This window comes from Lotus japonicus, chromosome 3, assembly GCF_012489685.1.
Source record: "Lotus japonicus ecotype B-129 chromosome 3, LjGifu_v1.2".
NCBI classification, from domain to species: Eukaryota; Viridiplantae; Streptophyta; class Magnoliopsida; order Fabales; family Fabaceae; genus Lotus; species Lotus japonicus.
The window spans coordinates 88362231-88380222 of NC_080043.1; the positions used below are offsets into that span (position 1 = coordinate 88362231).

A 17992-nucleotide genomic window follows, 5' to 3' on the forward strand; every position below is an offset into this window, starting at 1 on the left:
AGAAAAATAATTATGTTTCAAAAAAAGAAAAGTAATTACTAGTAACTAAAAGTAATTAATGTAAATAAATTTAATAATAAATTTAAATCAAAGTGATATATACTGCAGTTACATGTGTTTAACAAAGTAATTAATATTAGTTTAATTTTTATTTGATATGGATGTCCAATAATAACAATAATAATAAAAATGATAATAATTATAGGATAACTTTATGAGGTTCAAGAATCAAGAGTGATCACTCAATCAATAAGGTCTAACAAAATTGGTAAATAATTGAACTCCTTAAACATCTAGTTTATGGTTCGATTCATAGGTGGTGCGTATGAAGAATAATTTGTTATGAGAGACCACAATCATAATGTGATCTTTGAGTATGAGGGGATGCCCATTGTGAAAATATCTTGGGAAATTAAGCTAAAAAAATTGATTACTCCGGTTCAATATATAAATATTGTCTTTCTAGTTTTCTTTTTTGTTCTTTAAGGGATGTAATTCACCCTCCACCCTAGCAGTTGGTGCAATTCTTGCCTTTCTTCTACCGTTTCTTCTTGGTAATGAATAACTTAGCTGGTTCAAATGAGAAATACTAAATAGTATGACACGAAATACACTTATTCATAATGAATAACATAACTGTTTCAACAATTAGTAATATAGTCCAGCTCAACAATTCTCTTTGTCTACAGTTTCATTGTAATGAATAGCTGGTTCCAAATCACACTCAATCACATGATACATGACATGCTTAAGTAATAAGTAATCATTGAACTTATTTGACAGCAATTTTTTACACTCACTCACTAGTTACTACTATAAATTCAAGCCATTCTCACAAACCAAACTCATCAACATTTCTCATCATCATCAGTGTCCCTCAGATATTTTTCTTCCAAAAATGTCACCACCAATCAAATCCTTGTTTCTCTCATTCCTTCTGATATCCACCATAGTTCATGAAGTTAAATCTCAACTTCCACCACCCCAGCCTAATCAAACAACCATAGTCTTATACCTGCAAGATGTGGCAAAGGGGCCTAGTGCAACAGTGACCCCAGTAATTGGCATCAAGGATAAAGATTGGTCCTACAACACATTTGGAACTATATTTGTAGTTGATGACCCTGTCACATTTGGTTCTAGTCCTAACTCTGCTTTAATTGGCAGAGCACAAGGCACACTCACAGTGTCTTCATTGGATGGTGCTAATGTGAATGTAGTGCTGTCAATTCTGTTCACCAATTCACAGTACAGTGGCAGCACCATTGAGATTCAAGGTGTTAGCCGTCAACATGAGAGTAGCAGAGAGCTCTCTGTTGTGTCTGGGACAGGGAAATTTCGGTATGCAAGGGGGTTTGCAGTGTTGGAGACTCTGTTTTATGATGCTCCAACTGGTCGTTCTACCATTCGATTGACTATAACAACAAATGTACAATCTTAATAAGAAAACTAGTAGTGCTTGTTTATTATGAATGATGTTAATTCAGCTACATTATGTTATAATGAAGGAATATGTTTACATCTTCTGTGATTCCTCACACTGCTAGCTTTGCATCATCTTCAACATTCTAATTGGTAAAACTACACATAATGGAGTATTGAGATTTGGTCGAGTGCAAAATAACAAAATATCCCAAAAATTTAAGTTGTTTGGTAAAATTGATATTAATAATTTTATATTATTATTTTTAACACTGAGAATTGGGTTGATTGAGATTTGAGAGTACTATGCAGAGGAGGAGGCAATGCGTAGACTGTGTGAGTGTGCAACATTCCAGGTTTCTGTTTTGTCATGTGTGATATGATGCTTATGTGTGTTTGTTTGATGAAAATATAAGAAAGAACTTTCTTATAAGTTTGAGAGTGTTTAAGAGTTGCGACCCCAATTGCTTTAAGGTTTTTGGGCTAAGCTTCTCCTTGAGCATCCTCTAGTCACTCTCGTGGGACTACATCAGTAAACAAGCTCGCACACATCTAAATCCAACAAAGTCTGATGTGCTTTTTTTAAGAAAGAGATCTCAATTGCTAAATTGGGGACAAATTGAATGATTTATAAGTTGGAGTGACCTCAATTGCGTGTAGTTGGGTTAAGTTTCTCCTCAAGCATCCTCTAACCACTTTTATGGGCCTATTGCGGTATATTGGGTATACACACATCTAAATTCAATAAAGTAGATGCAACTATAATTACTTTAAGATTTTTGGGTTAAGCTTCTCCTCTACCATTCTCTAGCCATTGTTGTGGACCTATTACAGTATATTGGATTCCTACACATCTAAACCCAACAGAAAATCTAATGTGTTTTTTCTAAAAATGTAAAAATATACTTTTTTCCAAAAAAAAAATTGCACTCTTAAAACAAATTATTTTTACAGAGTTGTTTCTACTATTTGAAAACTCATTGAAATTTTTTTTTGGAAGACGTCTCATTTGAGATGCCTCTGGCTGAAGGCTAAAAAAATCAAACATTGTTATATCTTCCTTCAAATCCTCCTACACACTAAATAAAGAAAGAATTAAGTGCATTTTACATTTCCTAGATACCAAAGACGGTAACTTCTTGCTTTATTTAGTGTGTAGGATGGTTAGTACTTAGTAGGAGGGTAAATCGTTTTTAAGAAACAAACATGTCTAGATGCCACTCATGAAGAGTGCAAACAGATATACTAGCTAAGCTATATCCTGGATAACAAGTTATTTGGCCACATATTTGCTCAATGTGAAACTCTCCACAGATATAACGTGTCAAAGCTACACGAAAGCTATAGCTCAAGCACATCTCATGACACTAACAACGTGAAAACTGCTGTCCAGTGCCCACACTAGTGTCTTACACATATACATGATGTAAGTAACAGCCCTCACATTTCGAAGCTATAATGAAAGCTAGCTTAAGCACATTAGAAATGTGCTAGGTACAGTTTCCCACGATTTGCCTCAAGTTGATGAATAAAAACAAATGTACTCATCATCACCAATCAATAAAAGTTCATACCAGCTAGCACAAGTTGTTAACGATGGCTGGCATGCATATAGCAGTATGAAAAAGCCAATTTTTAATGCTCTTTTTGCACCCCTTTTTTTCTTTCTCCCTTTTAGACTACTAATTTTCTATACACTCTTCTATTTTTTTTTCTCTTTAACTTATTTTAGGGGATGTAATTCAATTCACCCTCCACCCCAGCTAGCATGAGTTTATGCAATTACAAATTTATGAAACCTATTTGTTCATGTTATTACTCAAACTCAAATCACATGATACATGACACACAACACAATTTTCTCAATGCTCAAGTAATCATCATTGAACTTCTTTAACTGCAATTTCTTACACACACTCACATCTATAAATTTCACAAACCAAATTCATCAACATTAGTACACCCCCTCAAGTTAATTTTTTTTTCCCAAAAATGTCACCACCAATCAAGTTCTTGTTTCTCTCATTGCTTTTGACATCCACCATTGTTCATGAAGTGAATTCCCAACTCCCACCACCCCAGCCTAACCAAACAACCTTAGTGCTGTACCTGCAAGATGTGGCAACAGGGCCTAATGCAACAGTGACCCCAGTGATTGGCATTAGGGGAAAAGAATGGTCCTACAACTCATTTGGAACCATATTTGTAGTTGATGACCCTGTCACCATTAGTTCTAGTCCCCTCTCTACTTCAGTTGGCAGAGCACAAGGCACGCTCACGGTTGCTTCACTGGATGGTGCAAATGTGAATGTGATGCTGTCAATTGTGTTCACCAATTTGCAGTACAGTGGTAGCAGTATTGAGATTCAAGGTGTTAGCCGCCAGCGTGAGAATTACAGAGAGCTCTCTGTTGTTTCTGGGACAGGGAAGTTTCGCTATGCAAGGGGATTTGCTGTGTTAGAGACTCTGTCTTATGATGCTTCTACTGCTCGCTCTATCATTCGCTTGACTATAACATATGCACAATCTTAAGGAAATTAAAAACCATATCATATATACATGGTTATTAATGGTTGTTTATGAGTAATGTTGATTATTATCATATCAATTAATCCATATATGTTAATGAATGAAATAGAGCCTTATTCGCTTCTCATATCCCTTATCATATTTTTAATTTCTCTTTATTCTCTTTCTATATATTTTTAAGTGTGAGTGAAATTAAGGTGAGTAAGTGTTTTTATCCGGATTGTTGTGACATGAAATACGGTAAGACTATATTCTCTCCTCAAATAATGTTCTTGCTGATTGTCGGATTATTGCATTGTCTTTTTAGTCTTTTAATTTCAGTTTTATTAGGAGAACGAGGAATCAAGCGGCTGATTTTATTGCGAAATTGGCGTATGATTTTCCCAATGATGACTGGGTGGTGAATGGTCCCTCGGGTTTAGTTTTTTTCCTTCAGGCGGATGTATTGGGTTCTTTTAATTCTTAATATATATTTCGTTTCATCTCAAAAATATATCAATTAACAAAATTATAAGTGAGAAACTTATAAATTTATATGAAAATTTTTAGTTGATATGTGAAATTTTTTATCGATAAATAAAGAATGAAGCACAATTTGAAGATGAAAGATTTAATTTCAATGCAGGAAGACATATATCTACTACATCTTAAAAGAGAGTCATAAAATCACTATTCCTAAGAGAACTTTTAATTTTGACCATTGATTTCAATTTCAATCTCAAGTCTCAACCGTTGGATCATCTTTTTCTGGTTCTTTTTTTATTTATCCTGATTTCGTTTTTGCCTTGCATTATTTTTATTTTAATGGGCTCTAGCCCAAGTCCAGTACCTACACCCATCCAACACGACAACACAGCTCTGTCTTTCAGTCTTTCTCCATCGTCTCGCATCATCAACCTTCTTCTCTTTCATTCCGTCATCTCGCTTCCAACCCATCAAACACGGCAACACAGCTCAGCCTTTCTCAACCATCTCCATCATCAACACAGCCCAGAGAACTGTTCATGAAGTGGGTTAGGTTTTTATTTCCTTCTGCACGCCACCTTCATCTCCCTGGCACCGCCGATCAACCATGGTGACGGAGAATATCATCATCTTCTTTGATTTTTAGTCAGTGTTTAGGTGAGTTTTAGAAAGATTATTTCAGATGAAGATGGAAGGGTGCGTTCTTTCGTGTTTGGTGAGGGCCAGAGTGAGAGCCAAGATCATGGCAGGAAGATTTCGTCATCCATGAGCCGGTTCATGTCAGTCGAGCATTGTACTGCAGGAAATGGTGGAGCCAATTGTGTAACAACAAGTTAGCTTCTTCTTCACGTTTCCAAATTCCAATAACATGACATACTCCATTGATCATTCAAATAGCTACCCTATTAAGATTTAAATTACCTCCTACTGGTTATAGGGTATAGAGTAATGGGATTTTCCCTTCTCAATCTCTATAAATACTCCCCATCTTTTTGTTGTTGATTCCAGTTATAGTGATACTCATACTGATGTCTTTTATGGCTGGACCTATGAATCCCCTCCGCAACAGCGTATGCCTTGCTAGAGATACATGGAAAATGATTCCTCAAGACCATATGCTATTCATCTCGTCCTAATTGATGCACATGTTATATCTTTGTCTTATTTTTGTTTTATATCTATACTTGTGTGTTCTTCAGTTCCTACATTCATTTAAATTCAAATTGATTTTATTGTTATAGGGTGTGAAAATTGAGGCTTCAATCAAGAAAAACCATATTAATAAATTCGTTAGTGAATTGGTTGAGGGCAATGTATAAAGACAGAGATTGGTTTCTGTTTTTTGTGTTTAACTAACAAGGTTAGTAACTGTTTTTCAGTTTTGCTGTGAGGGTCAGGGGTAAAATTGTGGTTAATGAGTTGCTGAATGAGAAGATAAAGACTTTTTTCTTCAGTTTTTACAAAGATGTTGATGTCCTTTGAGTTATTGTTGGTTAATATGCTTCTTATTTATTAACGGTTGTTTCTTAGGTTGATTTTGGAGGGAATAGATATGTTGGGCTTATTCCCTTTTTTAAATTAAGAAAATTATCAAGTTTTTTTCCATGATGAACAAGTTTTTTTCATGTGACACCATAGAACTCTATCACGTATGAAGTTTAAAGATGGACAATTTGCACATCTAACATAACTTCAAGGTTCTAAAATTCCTATGCCTTATTTCTATCTAACTTATGTGCTGTTATTGTTGTTTCTCATTGAATACGTTTGTAGTGATAAAGCATGTTAGAAAAGTAAAAGGTGAGGAAGGAGAGGGCCGAGGTAGAGGTTGGCAAGGACCATTTTCTTCCTGCAATGAACTATTGAAGAGAAATAACTTGCTGAGAAACAAGCATTCAATAGGAAATTGCAGATACATATTATATTTGTTAGTTAACTGTCATGATTAGTTGTTAGCAGTTAGTAGAGTTTGTTAATTGTGACCAATTTTGTGTTATATTTCCACAAATGAGGTGTTTGATAATTTCTTTCTAAAAAAAAAGAGATAAGATATTCTGTGTTTTTGGTTGATTTATGAGATAGAGTTAGTCTTTGATAAGATTTTGTTCATTCTATTAGTCTTAATCAGATTATGTTTTATATTAGAGAGTTAAGAGATAGAGTTAGTTTTTTATATAAGTTTTAATATCTTATTTTGTGGCAACTTCAAATAGGTTTGTTACGAACCTGTTGCTCACATTCATGTAAAAATATGAACCTCCATTCTAAAAAAATATAAACTTTATGTATCAGCTTACACAGAATACAAAAATCATATCCACTCAAATTTATTAGTTGGCAATGCCTATCATATTTTATGGACCTGATCTGACCAGGGCCAGCTATTTACGCCCAAGAAGATGATAGAACCATAGTTAAAGTCACCAATAAGACACCTTTCAATGTTACAATCCACTGTTAATCCCTATTACTATATCTTACATAAGGTTTCAATCCAGTTTACTAACTAAAATATGATTATTACAGCTAACAATCTTGAATTTTAAATTTTAGGCATGGTGTCAAGCAAAGGCTATCATGCTGGTATGATGGACCATCTCTTATTACAAAGTGTCACATTCAAGCTGGCCAAATTTTCACCTATAACGTTTTAATGGTGAAGCAGAAAGACACCTTCTTCGGGCATGCTCATGTTTCTTGGCTAAGAGGAACGGTTTATGGTGCCATGATTGTTTATCCAAAGATCAGGGTAACTTATCGATTTAAGAGTCTTGAACAAGAGCACATAATCATTCTAGGTAACTTATAAGGTGGCCCTCCTTTGGTTTAGATTTCAGTGTTACATAGATGTATGTTCTCCATATAAGGCTGGTTGAATTCAATTTAGGCAGGGAGTATTGGCTGCAAGATCTGCGACAAATTGAGCATGCCACTCTAGCAAGTGGAGGAGCTCCTCCTAAAGCAGATGCATATACCATTAATGGAAATCCAGGCCCCAACTACAACTGCTCCACTAATGGTATTTGAGATAACTACTACTACTCCACTACTGGTATTTGAGATAACTACAACTGCTCTACTAATTGTTTTTGCAACTTCTTATTGTTTGTGGAAAATGTTGTATTTAACAGTGTGAGTGAGTGAACATGGTGATAAGAAAGTTATAGAAGGTTTGTAAGTTGTGATTAAGGAACATGATAACTGGAGTATTTCAGCCTGTTATTAGTAAAAAGAATCCTAATTTCATGGACATGAATTAAGTACTTCTCATGAGGGATAGGCAATTATCTATTAGAATGTTGAGCGTAGGACTTCTTGCCAAGTGCATTTGCAATATATTTTGCTTTTTTATGTGCTTTCCTGTATTCTATATCAGTAAATTTTTACAGCTTTAAGTGTTATTTTTCTTCTCTACTTATTATTATCTACCAAATTATTTTACCAATTTCAAGGGCTATACCAAAGCAATTGAAATATGAGATAAGTATGACAAAAGTAGTTTAATTAATAGGATGCCTCAGTAGAATAAGTAGAGTTGTATTTGCTGACTTTACTGTTGTTCCTTTTAACAAGGGCTGAGCTCACTGCAGTGAGGATTTTGGCTTTTACTGATTGAAACAACTGGAAGAACGGATGTATAGCTTTTTAATTTCTCTCTTTCTATAGTTTTCTTCATAGAGTTTTTTTTTTTCATTTTCTTAAATGCTTTCAAGCTTTGTTTTCACCATCAATCCTTCAATTGCAGATTTCACCATCAATGCAGATTTCATGTATGGTCAAGATTAGAAGTTAGAGTCATGTGATCTTTAATGTGTTTTTCTGGCTGTTTCTCGCTTGCAGGGATGATTTCCCCAACTTGCAATTTCTATTTTCTTTTGCCCTCCGAGTGACTTTGACGGTTCAAAGGTTGTGGAATCTAACTTTGACTATTTTTTACCCAAGTAGCTATCTGATTTTGTTATCGATTAAATGATTATGCCTTTCTTAAATACAAGTGAAAGAGCAGGAGAGAAATTTATATGCGTGAAGCCAGAATTTTTGGATTTGTATGTGAAAAGAACATCTCAATATGTATATGGTTTTTTACTTTCTATAAACTCAGTAGTTGTGTTTGGTAGCTGGTTGCCCAGTGATAGTCCATTGATTATAATAGTTCATTGGAGAACTCAATGATCATACCTCATTCCTCGAAAGGTTTGTATTATATTGGTTTCATTATCCATGCAATTAATTATTTCATATCTTGATCTAACTTATCGAAATTGTGATTGATAAAGAAAAAGCAGAAATCTGGAAAGTTGATTCCTATACTTTTGGTGGAACAACAATAAAGCTCATGATGATTACATGATGTTCTTGATCCTTTTAAGTTAATGGAACTATAGAGGTCAGTTTATGATCTAAGTATTAGATATATAATACTAAATGAGAAAATATAAACTAACTTGCAGTTTATCATGTGCAAAGAAAATTTAATGCATAATTAGTTGAATGATAAACAAACATAGTCCACTAATGTCTTCAATCTTATTGTTTTTAATTGCTTATATGAATTAAATATTCCTATTCTGTAGAAAACCTATAATTGAGAATCCATCAACCAAAGTCCTGCATCTTTTACTGTGGATTGGAAGTCTAGCATATTTTTAAGCCAGCTTTGTTTTTCCTAAAGCTAAAAGCTAGGATGAAGTTTAATAATGAATAACATATTCGTTTTCCCTTCCATCATTAGATTTTCTACTTAAGAGTTACTTCTATGAGTGCATTTTATGTTTTGTAGCCTTAAGTTCTACATAAAATGAAGTAAATCAAGACTTTTGCTTATTTTTCTACTTTCTTTCCTTTCCCATAATCCTTCTGAAATAATCATCTTCTTAAATAAGATTTTTTGGTCCTCTTTGTTGCAAAGATTTTCATTTGAATAAATCACTTGATGCTAGTGATTTCAAATATGGCTGTAAGTTGTTCTCTATCTTTTTATTTATCATGTAGTTTTTCATAGCTAAGGTAGATTCCTAATTGGCCAAAGACATGGAGACATCTATTAACAACACTACAAAGGAGAATATCAATTTTCTCTATTGTTGATACACTATACCCCTCTCTTCTAGAGTTTTGCTGCCTTCAGGTCCATTAACTAGCTCGAATTATGCCATCTTCTCAAGATGAATGCCCCAAAGTCCAAACCCTTACTTTAGTTTGTTTCCTTTTATGATTTTATAGATATCTTGATTCGATGAGTTATATTTTGGTTCTTGGATGCAGTTCACTGTATATGCTTAGTTTGAGAAAGGGAGACATTTATAGTTTTTCTTGGTCACAACTACCTTGCTTACACAGATGAAATTTTCAGGTGGTGAACTGTTTATGCTTTGTCTGAAAGACTTCGGAAGTGGATTAATAGATCTAGAAGTATGATTTCACAATGGTGTTAGCTTGGCACGGGCTCAAGATGCAAGTTGATTGTTTCACATTATGTCAGATGAAAGTAGTGACCTGATAGGTTATTGGCTATTCATTTTTATTAGTTTCTGGGGTTGGAGGAAGGGAATGAATTTCAAATTAAGATAGTTTCATCTGTTCAACTTTGATGTGGTTTTATGGCAGGACTCTTTGTAAAAATACTTGGTTTATTGTCACCTATGTATTAGTAAAGTTGATAATAAATTTTGTTGATTTTATCATGAGGGGGTTACTTAACCTTCATCCCAATGAACCAATAAAATTATTTATTAATAAATAAAATATGAAAAATTTAATTCCACTTATTTTAAATGTGATTGGTTCACCTAGGACGACTATGTGTAATTTAACCTAAATTTTTTCATGAATAATTTAGACAACTGCGGCATATAATTGAAAAGATTACAAATTATTGGTATGTAAATTAATTTGTTCATCTTAATAAATTACATAATTAATTATGTTAAATCGTAGAATCGCTCGTCCGTACATTGCACGGAAACGGGTTATTATCCTAGTTGTAGGATACGTGCAAAGTTAACTTATTAATGTTTCAAGAGGTTTTGACTTTTGAGCAAATATTTTGTACTCGTACACAACTTGCTTGTCACATCTTAATCCTCCGGTTGATGTTGAGGTTAGTTAGTAGTTCCTTTCCGTAATGAATTCTCAAGTTGTTTGAACTTTCAAATTGAAAGGTTTGAATTACGACAAAAGAAAGAAAAAAGGGAAGTTTATGAAGAAAAATTAAAACGGGATGAGAATTCTGACTTGTGTCCTTTATAAAAGGACATATGGAATGGAAGACTTCAACATGGATATGCAGCACCCAGCTATTTTTGTCTGGAGCTTCTATCCGTAAATTTTTAACTCTTGATTATTATAATTATTATATTAAATTATTCAGATTTGATTAGTGAAAAGTAAAAAGTTATATTAATTAATCTCTACAGTTTAAAGCATTGACAGTGAAACGAGAGATTAATCTTACAATTACTGACCGTAGAAATACCTTTGCTAATTCGACTCAACTGTGAACAAGTACATGTTGCAATTTTACTTTTATTACAGCTTTGAGCTATCTGTCTTCTTACCTGTTAACAAAAAACTTGGGAATTTTGGGATTAAAATCTTTATCTTAAATTGCATAATATCTATAACAAAAACCCAATATTTTACCAAACTAAGACTTTGAAGGATAAAATGAATTTCATTTTATGTATCTAAGTCAAATCAGCCCTCTAATAATATAAAGTAGATCGAGTACTTGGAGAGTGAGACTATAGTGAGGTTTACTCTCTCAATGAAGTTATTTCTGATATCTACTTTATTCTATCGTTTGGAGAGTGAGTTTCACATCTTATTTATGAGAGTGTGGTTCCCCTAAGTAAACCACTTTAAGAAAACTGTCAATTACTGATAATTTTTTTACTAACGGTCACGTAACTGAGTAATATAGCAATTTACCAATGGCTTAGCTGTCGGCAGAGGATTTTTAACACCTGAAAAAAAAAAATTACCAACAATTTTAGCTGATCGGATATCGTAAATCATCAGCCATCTATATATAGAAGGTCAAAACGTTCCTTTCAACACACCACACTTTTTTTTGGTATATCGGAATAATAAATTACATCCGCCAAAAATCGATCCATAGACCTTTTCATACCCAACTCATATGTTTCTCAGTTCTTACCACTTGATCATAAACACTTACCTAAGTTATTTTTCCAAACAGGACCATAGTTCATTACCGATGAAAAAAGACATCGCTAGTTATCAACCTAAAAATTATGGGGCATCATTAATGAAATGGACATGCATGTGTTTGCACTTTGCACAGTTCAACTACTAGTATTTGACTAGTCCCTAGTGGCTCTTGATCATCTACAAGGCTTCATTAACTTTTCACAAGAAAATGATGTGCGGGTGTTATGCGATATGCCGGCATATAATTTTGTGGAAAATGGCACCTTCATTAACTCCTCCTATTAGCCTTTCACCTGATTCATCAATTCTTGATATTAAATCAATATGGTCCACAATCCACACTGAAAAAATGGTTTCACACTTCTATTACACTTATACTAGAATGATATATGGAGAAAAATAGAATACAATATACTCCTTCCGTTCCTATATATAAATTCACTTTACTTAATTCTCTTAGATTAAGAAAAGTAGTTACAAATAATAAATTTGCAAAAGAATTTATTCACTTTCCTACATTGCCCTTATTTAATTTCTTATATATTTCTCTCTCCAAGTTATTATTTCAAAATCTCATTGTCTCTTTCATATTAAATATGATGATAGTTTTGGAAAAAAAATAATTAATGCTCCATTGATATTGTAAATTGACTTATATTTAGGAACAAGAAAAACACTAAAAAATGACCTTATAATAAGGAACGGAAGGAGTATAAGTGATGTGATAGGAAAAAAAATAAGAAGAGAATGTGGTTGGAAATGTGATGAAAAAAAAAATGAATGAATTAAAACTATATACATATATATACATATATATATATATATAACAAGTTAAAATGAGGGATATAATTTAAATAAAGTATATAATTACAAACATACTTTTACTTATTTTTATAAATAAACATTTTTACATAAATTATAATAATAAAATATGAGTATATTATATTTTTTCTATAGGCATGAGTATATTATATTGTTCACTTTTAGTACTTTAAGAAATATTAATTTTAAACATTTTATTATCTTGACTTAAAAAAATTCATTTATTCTAATATTTTTTGTACCAAAAATAATTCTCATTGGTAAAATTCACATGCAGTACACTTTCATTATGACCAACTAATGTCTATTTCAAAAAAAAATGTCAGATAAAATAATTTTAACGTATACATTAACTAAGTGGCCAACTCATCATTAAAACTCACAGCACACTCTTTTTCCTTTTTTTAACTTGGAGGAGTAAAGCCCCAACTCACGGTACACTATTAGTATTATGACCAACTATATAATGTAAGATAAAATAATTTAAATATGCGATAACTAAGTGGCCATTTGGAGATCCATACGAAAAAGTTTGCAGTTCCAAGCCTAATTTTTGGAATTGATTTTAATTTGTGTTCTGGATAAAAAATTATGTAATTGAAATAGTTGGATAAAATAATTTTTTGATTTAAAAATGATTCCATTTCACCTTCTTAATTAAATTAATTTTTTAAAACTTAATTATTGTGTTTAAAATATCTAATCAAAACACAATTTTTTTTTAAAATGAACTCTTTCAACAAATTTTTTTCCAGAACAATTCAATGAAATCTAAAACAAAGGTGCTCCAAAATTATAAAAAGGTATGAAGTGTGATGTTCAGTTTTATAATGACTTCAAACTCAGGCACCACGAGGTGGAAATTAAAGGTATGAGGTGGCCTAACTATACGCATATATATAGACTAAGTAGACAGAATAAAGTTCTTACTCTTTTTTTAATTTCATGTCTAGTGGGTTTGCATAATATCGGAAAAAGAAAAACTTTCGGTCCAAGGCATGCCATGTATTGGTAATTTGGTATAATGGTTCTGACACTCAATTTTGTGGTGATTTTTTACCGTTATAAAATAAAAATAAAAATAATGTACTTTACAGCTTTACCTCTTTATGGTAAAAAAATTCGTCATAAAAATAGGCGTAGAATATTCTATTTACTATTCAGTGTTATACTCTACTTTTGGAACTTTTCCATGCCCTCCATTCTGCTCTCACCTCTCATAATTGATTAATATATTAGTGACGTTTTACTTGAATAAATATCATGTTATGATTAATAATAATGAGTTTTAAAATTACTATTCTAATAAGAAAAATATTAGTATGAGTTTTACTTTCAATTTAGTATGAATCAATCTATGAGGAATTATGATATGTTCACATTCTACCATCTCTTACAATTCATTTCCATCACATTCTTAAATTAGATAGGACATGATGGGATTGGGAGGTGAAGACTACAGTGTCACCTATTTTATGGGATGCATGGGTGTCCCCCAAAATTTCAATGTGAGATTACAAATTTGTCCCCTAAGCATTCTGTCATTGAACACCGCCACTGCAATTGTCCCCCCTTAATTCCGTCACTAAATCCCACAATCTCTCTGCCTCAGCCGCCTCCAACGCCGTCACCTTCTCCCTGCACTCCGCCAATCTCTTCAAACAACAACCCAATTCCACCGCCTCCCCAAACTCGAACAACCCCAATCCGAATCACCACTGCCTACAAAACAATAACATTCAATCAATTTGATCCACCAAGGAAAATAAATCACCAAGCCAAGCACAGATACCTCCACGAAAAAAACAAACAAACTAGTGCACGGTGCACCGCTTGGAGGCAGTGGATGGGATGAGAAATCCATAGATGAATTTCATCTCTTGATCTTCATCATCAACATACCCAAAAACAAACCCCCATCCAGATACATCTCCAAAAACCAATAACAACCGAACAATCAAACCCCAAATTGCAGAGATGAAGAAGATCCAGAAAGAGGAGACAGGAAAAAAATCCTAAAACCCATATATCTTGCATCTTGCATCTCTGTATAAGCTTCCACACCTTCGAATCTGCTTCCCCAAAAGTCAAAAATCACTTCTTCAACTTCGGTTTCGATGGTGGGGGTTGGGGGTCGATACTCTCTCGCTGCTATCAGAATCAGAGGAAGAATCTGAGGATCCTGGAAGTGCAAAGTTGTTTGATGTGTGGCGCGAACACCCATTACGCAGCACCTTCCTCCTCCCCTTCTCCTTCTTCTTCTTCCTGATCTGGTAGAGGGTTTTGCATATCTGTCCATATCCACTCAGATCCGTCCAGATCCGTTTAGATTAGAAGAAAAGGAGGAATTTTGTTGTGGGTTTTGCAGCAATGGGGGATTTAGAGAAGAGACCGGTGAAGGCGACAATGGTTGTGCGCGACGGTAGGAGGAAGAAGATGGCTGTTGAGGTTGGGAGAAGAAGAGCTTTTTTTTTCAAGTGAATAAAAAAAATGGGTATTATGGTCACTTTGCTAATTCAATCTGAACCATTAGATTTTTTTTAATATTATATCAATGGTACACATTAAAGGAGTATTTGGTGTCTCCCTTTTTATAAAAGTTTTTTCCATGTTTTATAAACTATACGGAATTCATGCCTGAAGCCACCAAGAAATTAGAGTCCAACAGAAAAAAACAGCTGAGACGAGTACTCTAATGTTGGTGTTATTTTTTGATGAGTTGTTTATTGTTCATTTTGATAATAAATATTTGCTTTTTAAGTTTTGTTTTGCTTACATTTGAATTTTGCGTCAATGCCCAGATGAAATTTAGAATGATGAGAGTTGGGAGGAGTACTTTTGTTGACCGACATTTGATATTATTTAAAATAACTAGTGTTTTTTACCCGCGCGTTGCATGGCAAATGTCTATTCTATTTGATACATTAATTAATACTTTGATTATTAAAAATATATTAAACAACGAATGAAATAGAAAAGTCAGAATTGATGAGTAAAGTGGACATAAAGACTTCTCTTCTAAGCCCGATTGAGACCAAGAGTAACTCGTTTCACATTCTTCGTAAATATGAAGACGATAACACAAATCATAGATATAAGGAATTATCAACATATTAATCTTAAAAAAAATTAATGTGATAGTAGCACAAATCATGATTGTGTAAAATATATCATAAAGTATAACATTATTGTGTTTATTCCAACTAAGTAGGGATGACAATGGGTAGGTACTATAGTACCATCTCCATACCCGCGTTTTTAAAAATTACATGTACTCGTCTCCATACTCACGTGGGTAGCAACTCGAAGCTCCCCACCTTTAGACAATTCAATGTCATTACAGGAAGCTATCCATCTTTGCCAAAATCTAAATCTATGGATGACAATGGGTCTCAAAATCATAGGGTACCCGCAAAAAATACCCACTATGGGTATGGTAAAAAACCGCTAAATGGGTATGCGGTTGAGTATAGATAATTACCCGCAAAAAATAGTTGGTATGGGTTCGGGTATGGGCACTATAGTACCCAACCGGCCCATATCCGCACACATATGTTATCATTATTATTATTATTATTATTATTATTATTATTATTATTATTATTATTATTATTATTATTATTATTATTATTATTATTATTATTATCAATATATATTAGAAAAGAAGAACTCCCATCAGGCTGATTTAGTGACGTGTCGTTCTCACGTTAATTCTCATAAAAAAAATTCGCGTGTCATTCTCAGGTTAATTCTCATAAAAAAAATACATTTTTTTATTTTAGATTTGATTAGGATTTAGGTTGATTATTTCTTGATTTTATGTTAATTTATTTTTGATTTCTCAGGTTAATTCTCATAAAAACTCGATTTTATCTTAATTTATTTTTGATTTATTTTTAGAGTATTAATTAATTTTTATTGTATTTTAATTGAATTTTCGATTTTTAATTAATTCAAGATTTTATGAGTTTTTATTGTGATTTGCTAGATTTTGATAGTTTTTATCTATATTTATTCATTACCTTTTAAAATTTTAGATTTGATTAGGATTTAGGTTGTTTTTTTCATTATTTTTTCTTATTATTTATTTTTAGAGTATTAATTAATTTTTATTGAATTTTCAGATTTTTAATTAATTCATGATTTTATGAGTTTTTATTGTGATTTGCTAGATTTTTGTAGTTTTTATCTATCTTTATTTATTACCTTTTTAAATTTTAGATTTGATTAGGATTTAGTTTGTTTATTTCTTGATTTATCTTAATTTAATTTTGATTTATTTTTAGAGTATTAATTAATTTTTATGGTATTTTTATTGAATTTTTTTAAATAGAGATAATATTTATTTAAATAGAGGTAGGCTTAGATATATTTAGTTTCTTTTGATCTCTTTGTTAGATTAATAATAAACTAAATCTTAACAGGTATTCAACAAGTTCCTTATATATCTTTGGCTTCAATGCATTTTTAGGACTTTTGTGTTGTATAACATTTGTGATTTTTTCTCCTTGATTTGTAGGTTGAAGAAATTATTCGTAATGACGAGGTTAATCCCATGGTAGAGCGGTGTGATTAACTTTGAGACTCACGATATTGCCCAGGTTGATGCTACGATCTATGATGGAAAAATTGATGTATGGTTTCTCATCATTTATTACCTTTTCCCTTTTTTTAGATTTATGGTTCTGGAAAGTGATATCATTTTCTCTTCCTATTTTCAAATTTTTTTGATGGCTCAAAGACAGGTCAAGGTTGATGGGGATATCTAGAAGAAGGAGCATGGGATGCGATCATTGAAAGGTTTGGAGTTTACTTGACATTTATTATTTAGTTTTTAGATTCATATCATGCCTTAAAAGTAGTAATCTCCTTAGCACATGTGAGAGAGAATTTGATTTGGGTTTCTGGATTATGCTTATATGTTTCCCTTTTTTCATACCCCTATCTGTTTGACTGCAGTATCTAAAAAGAAAAACTTATCACTCCTTATATGCTTCTCAAAGAATAACATGATTATCAAGAGAAGACATGATTATTTGGAGATTGAGCAGGAATGGATTGTATTCTGTGAAAGATATGTGTCGTTGATATGAAGACCAGGTTTTTTTGCAACAAGGGTGGCGTGTTCCTAATGTCATCTCCAAACTCCTGCCTCCTAAAGTCGGTCTGTTTTTTTGGCAAGCTATTAGAAACAAGATTGCAACAAAGGCCAATCTCCAATCCAGAGGTGTGATCCTTCCTAACTCTGATTCCTGTGCTCTTGGTAATGAGGTGAGTGAAAGTACCTCTCATTTATTCCTACACTGCCATTACTCTTGGTGTTTGTGGTCCTCTATTTTGTTGAGGGAAGGGGTTGCTTGGTGTGTGCCTGCGTCTTTATCTGTTCTTATGGCTGAATGGGACTTTCTGCGCTTCCTCTCTGATAAAACACTGTGGAGTTTAATTCCTTATGCCATGGTGTGGTCCTTATGGCTTTCGCGCAATGACTCTTGCTTCAATCAGAAACAATTTTCGGCTACTGAGGTGTGGGATGCGCATATTCTCAAGATTGGTTGGTGGGCTCTCCCTCTCTTGCAGAGTT

At 32.9% G+C, this 17992-nt stretch overlaps 2 protein-coding genes and 2 long non-coding RNA genes across 4 annotated transcripts; 3 read left to right on the top strand and 1 right to left on the bottom strand.

The window, feature by feature from the left end:
- The first annotated feature begins 860 nt into the window (after positions 1 to 860).
- On the top strand, positions 861 to 1521 carry LOC130742955 (dirigent protein 23-like). Its single transcript, XM_057595065.1, has one exon. The coding sequence runs from the start codon at positions 899 to 901 to the stop codon at positions 1439 to 1441; it is 543 nt and encodes a 180-aa protein (XP_057451048.1). The 5' UTR covers positions 861 to 898; the 3' UTR covers positions 1442 to 1521.
- A 1601-nt stretch (positions 1522 to 3122) lies between these two features.
- On the top strand, positions 3123 to 4078 carry LOC130742956 (dirigent protein 21-like). Its single transcript, XM_057595066.1, has one exon. The coding sequence runs from the start codon at positions 3415 to 3417 to the stop codon at positions 3952 to 3954; it is 540 nt and encodes a 179-aa protein (XP_057451049.1). The 5' UTR covers positions 3123 to 3414; the 3' UTR covers positions 3955 to 4078.
- Positions 4079 to 8052: 3974 nt separating this feature from the next.
- LOC130742957 (uncharacterized) lies at positions 8053 to 10100 on the top strand. Its single transcript, XR_009021310.1, has 3 exons — positions 8053 to 8610; positions 8694 to 8803; positions 9770 to 10100. It is a non-coding gene; the product is annotated as an uncharacterized LOC130742957 (long non-coding RNA).
- A 3669-nt stretch (positions 10101 to 13769) lies between these two features.
- On the bottom strand, positions 13770 to 14854 carry LOC130747044 (uncharacterized). Its single transcript, XR_009022304.1, has 2 exons — positions 14204 to 14854; positions 13770 to 14133 (listed from the first exon to the last, which is right to left on the bottom strand). It is a non-coding gene; the product is annotated as an uncharacterized LOC130747044 (long non-coding RNA).
- Between the last annotated feature and the right edge of the window lie 3138 nt (positions 14855 to 17992).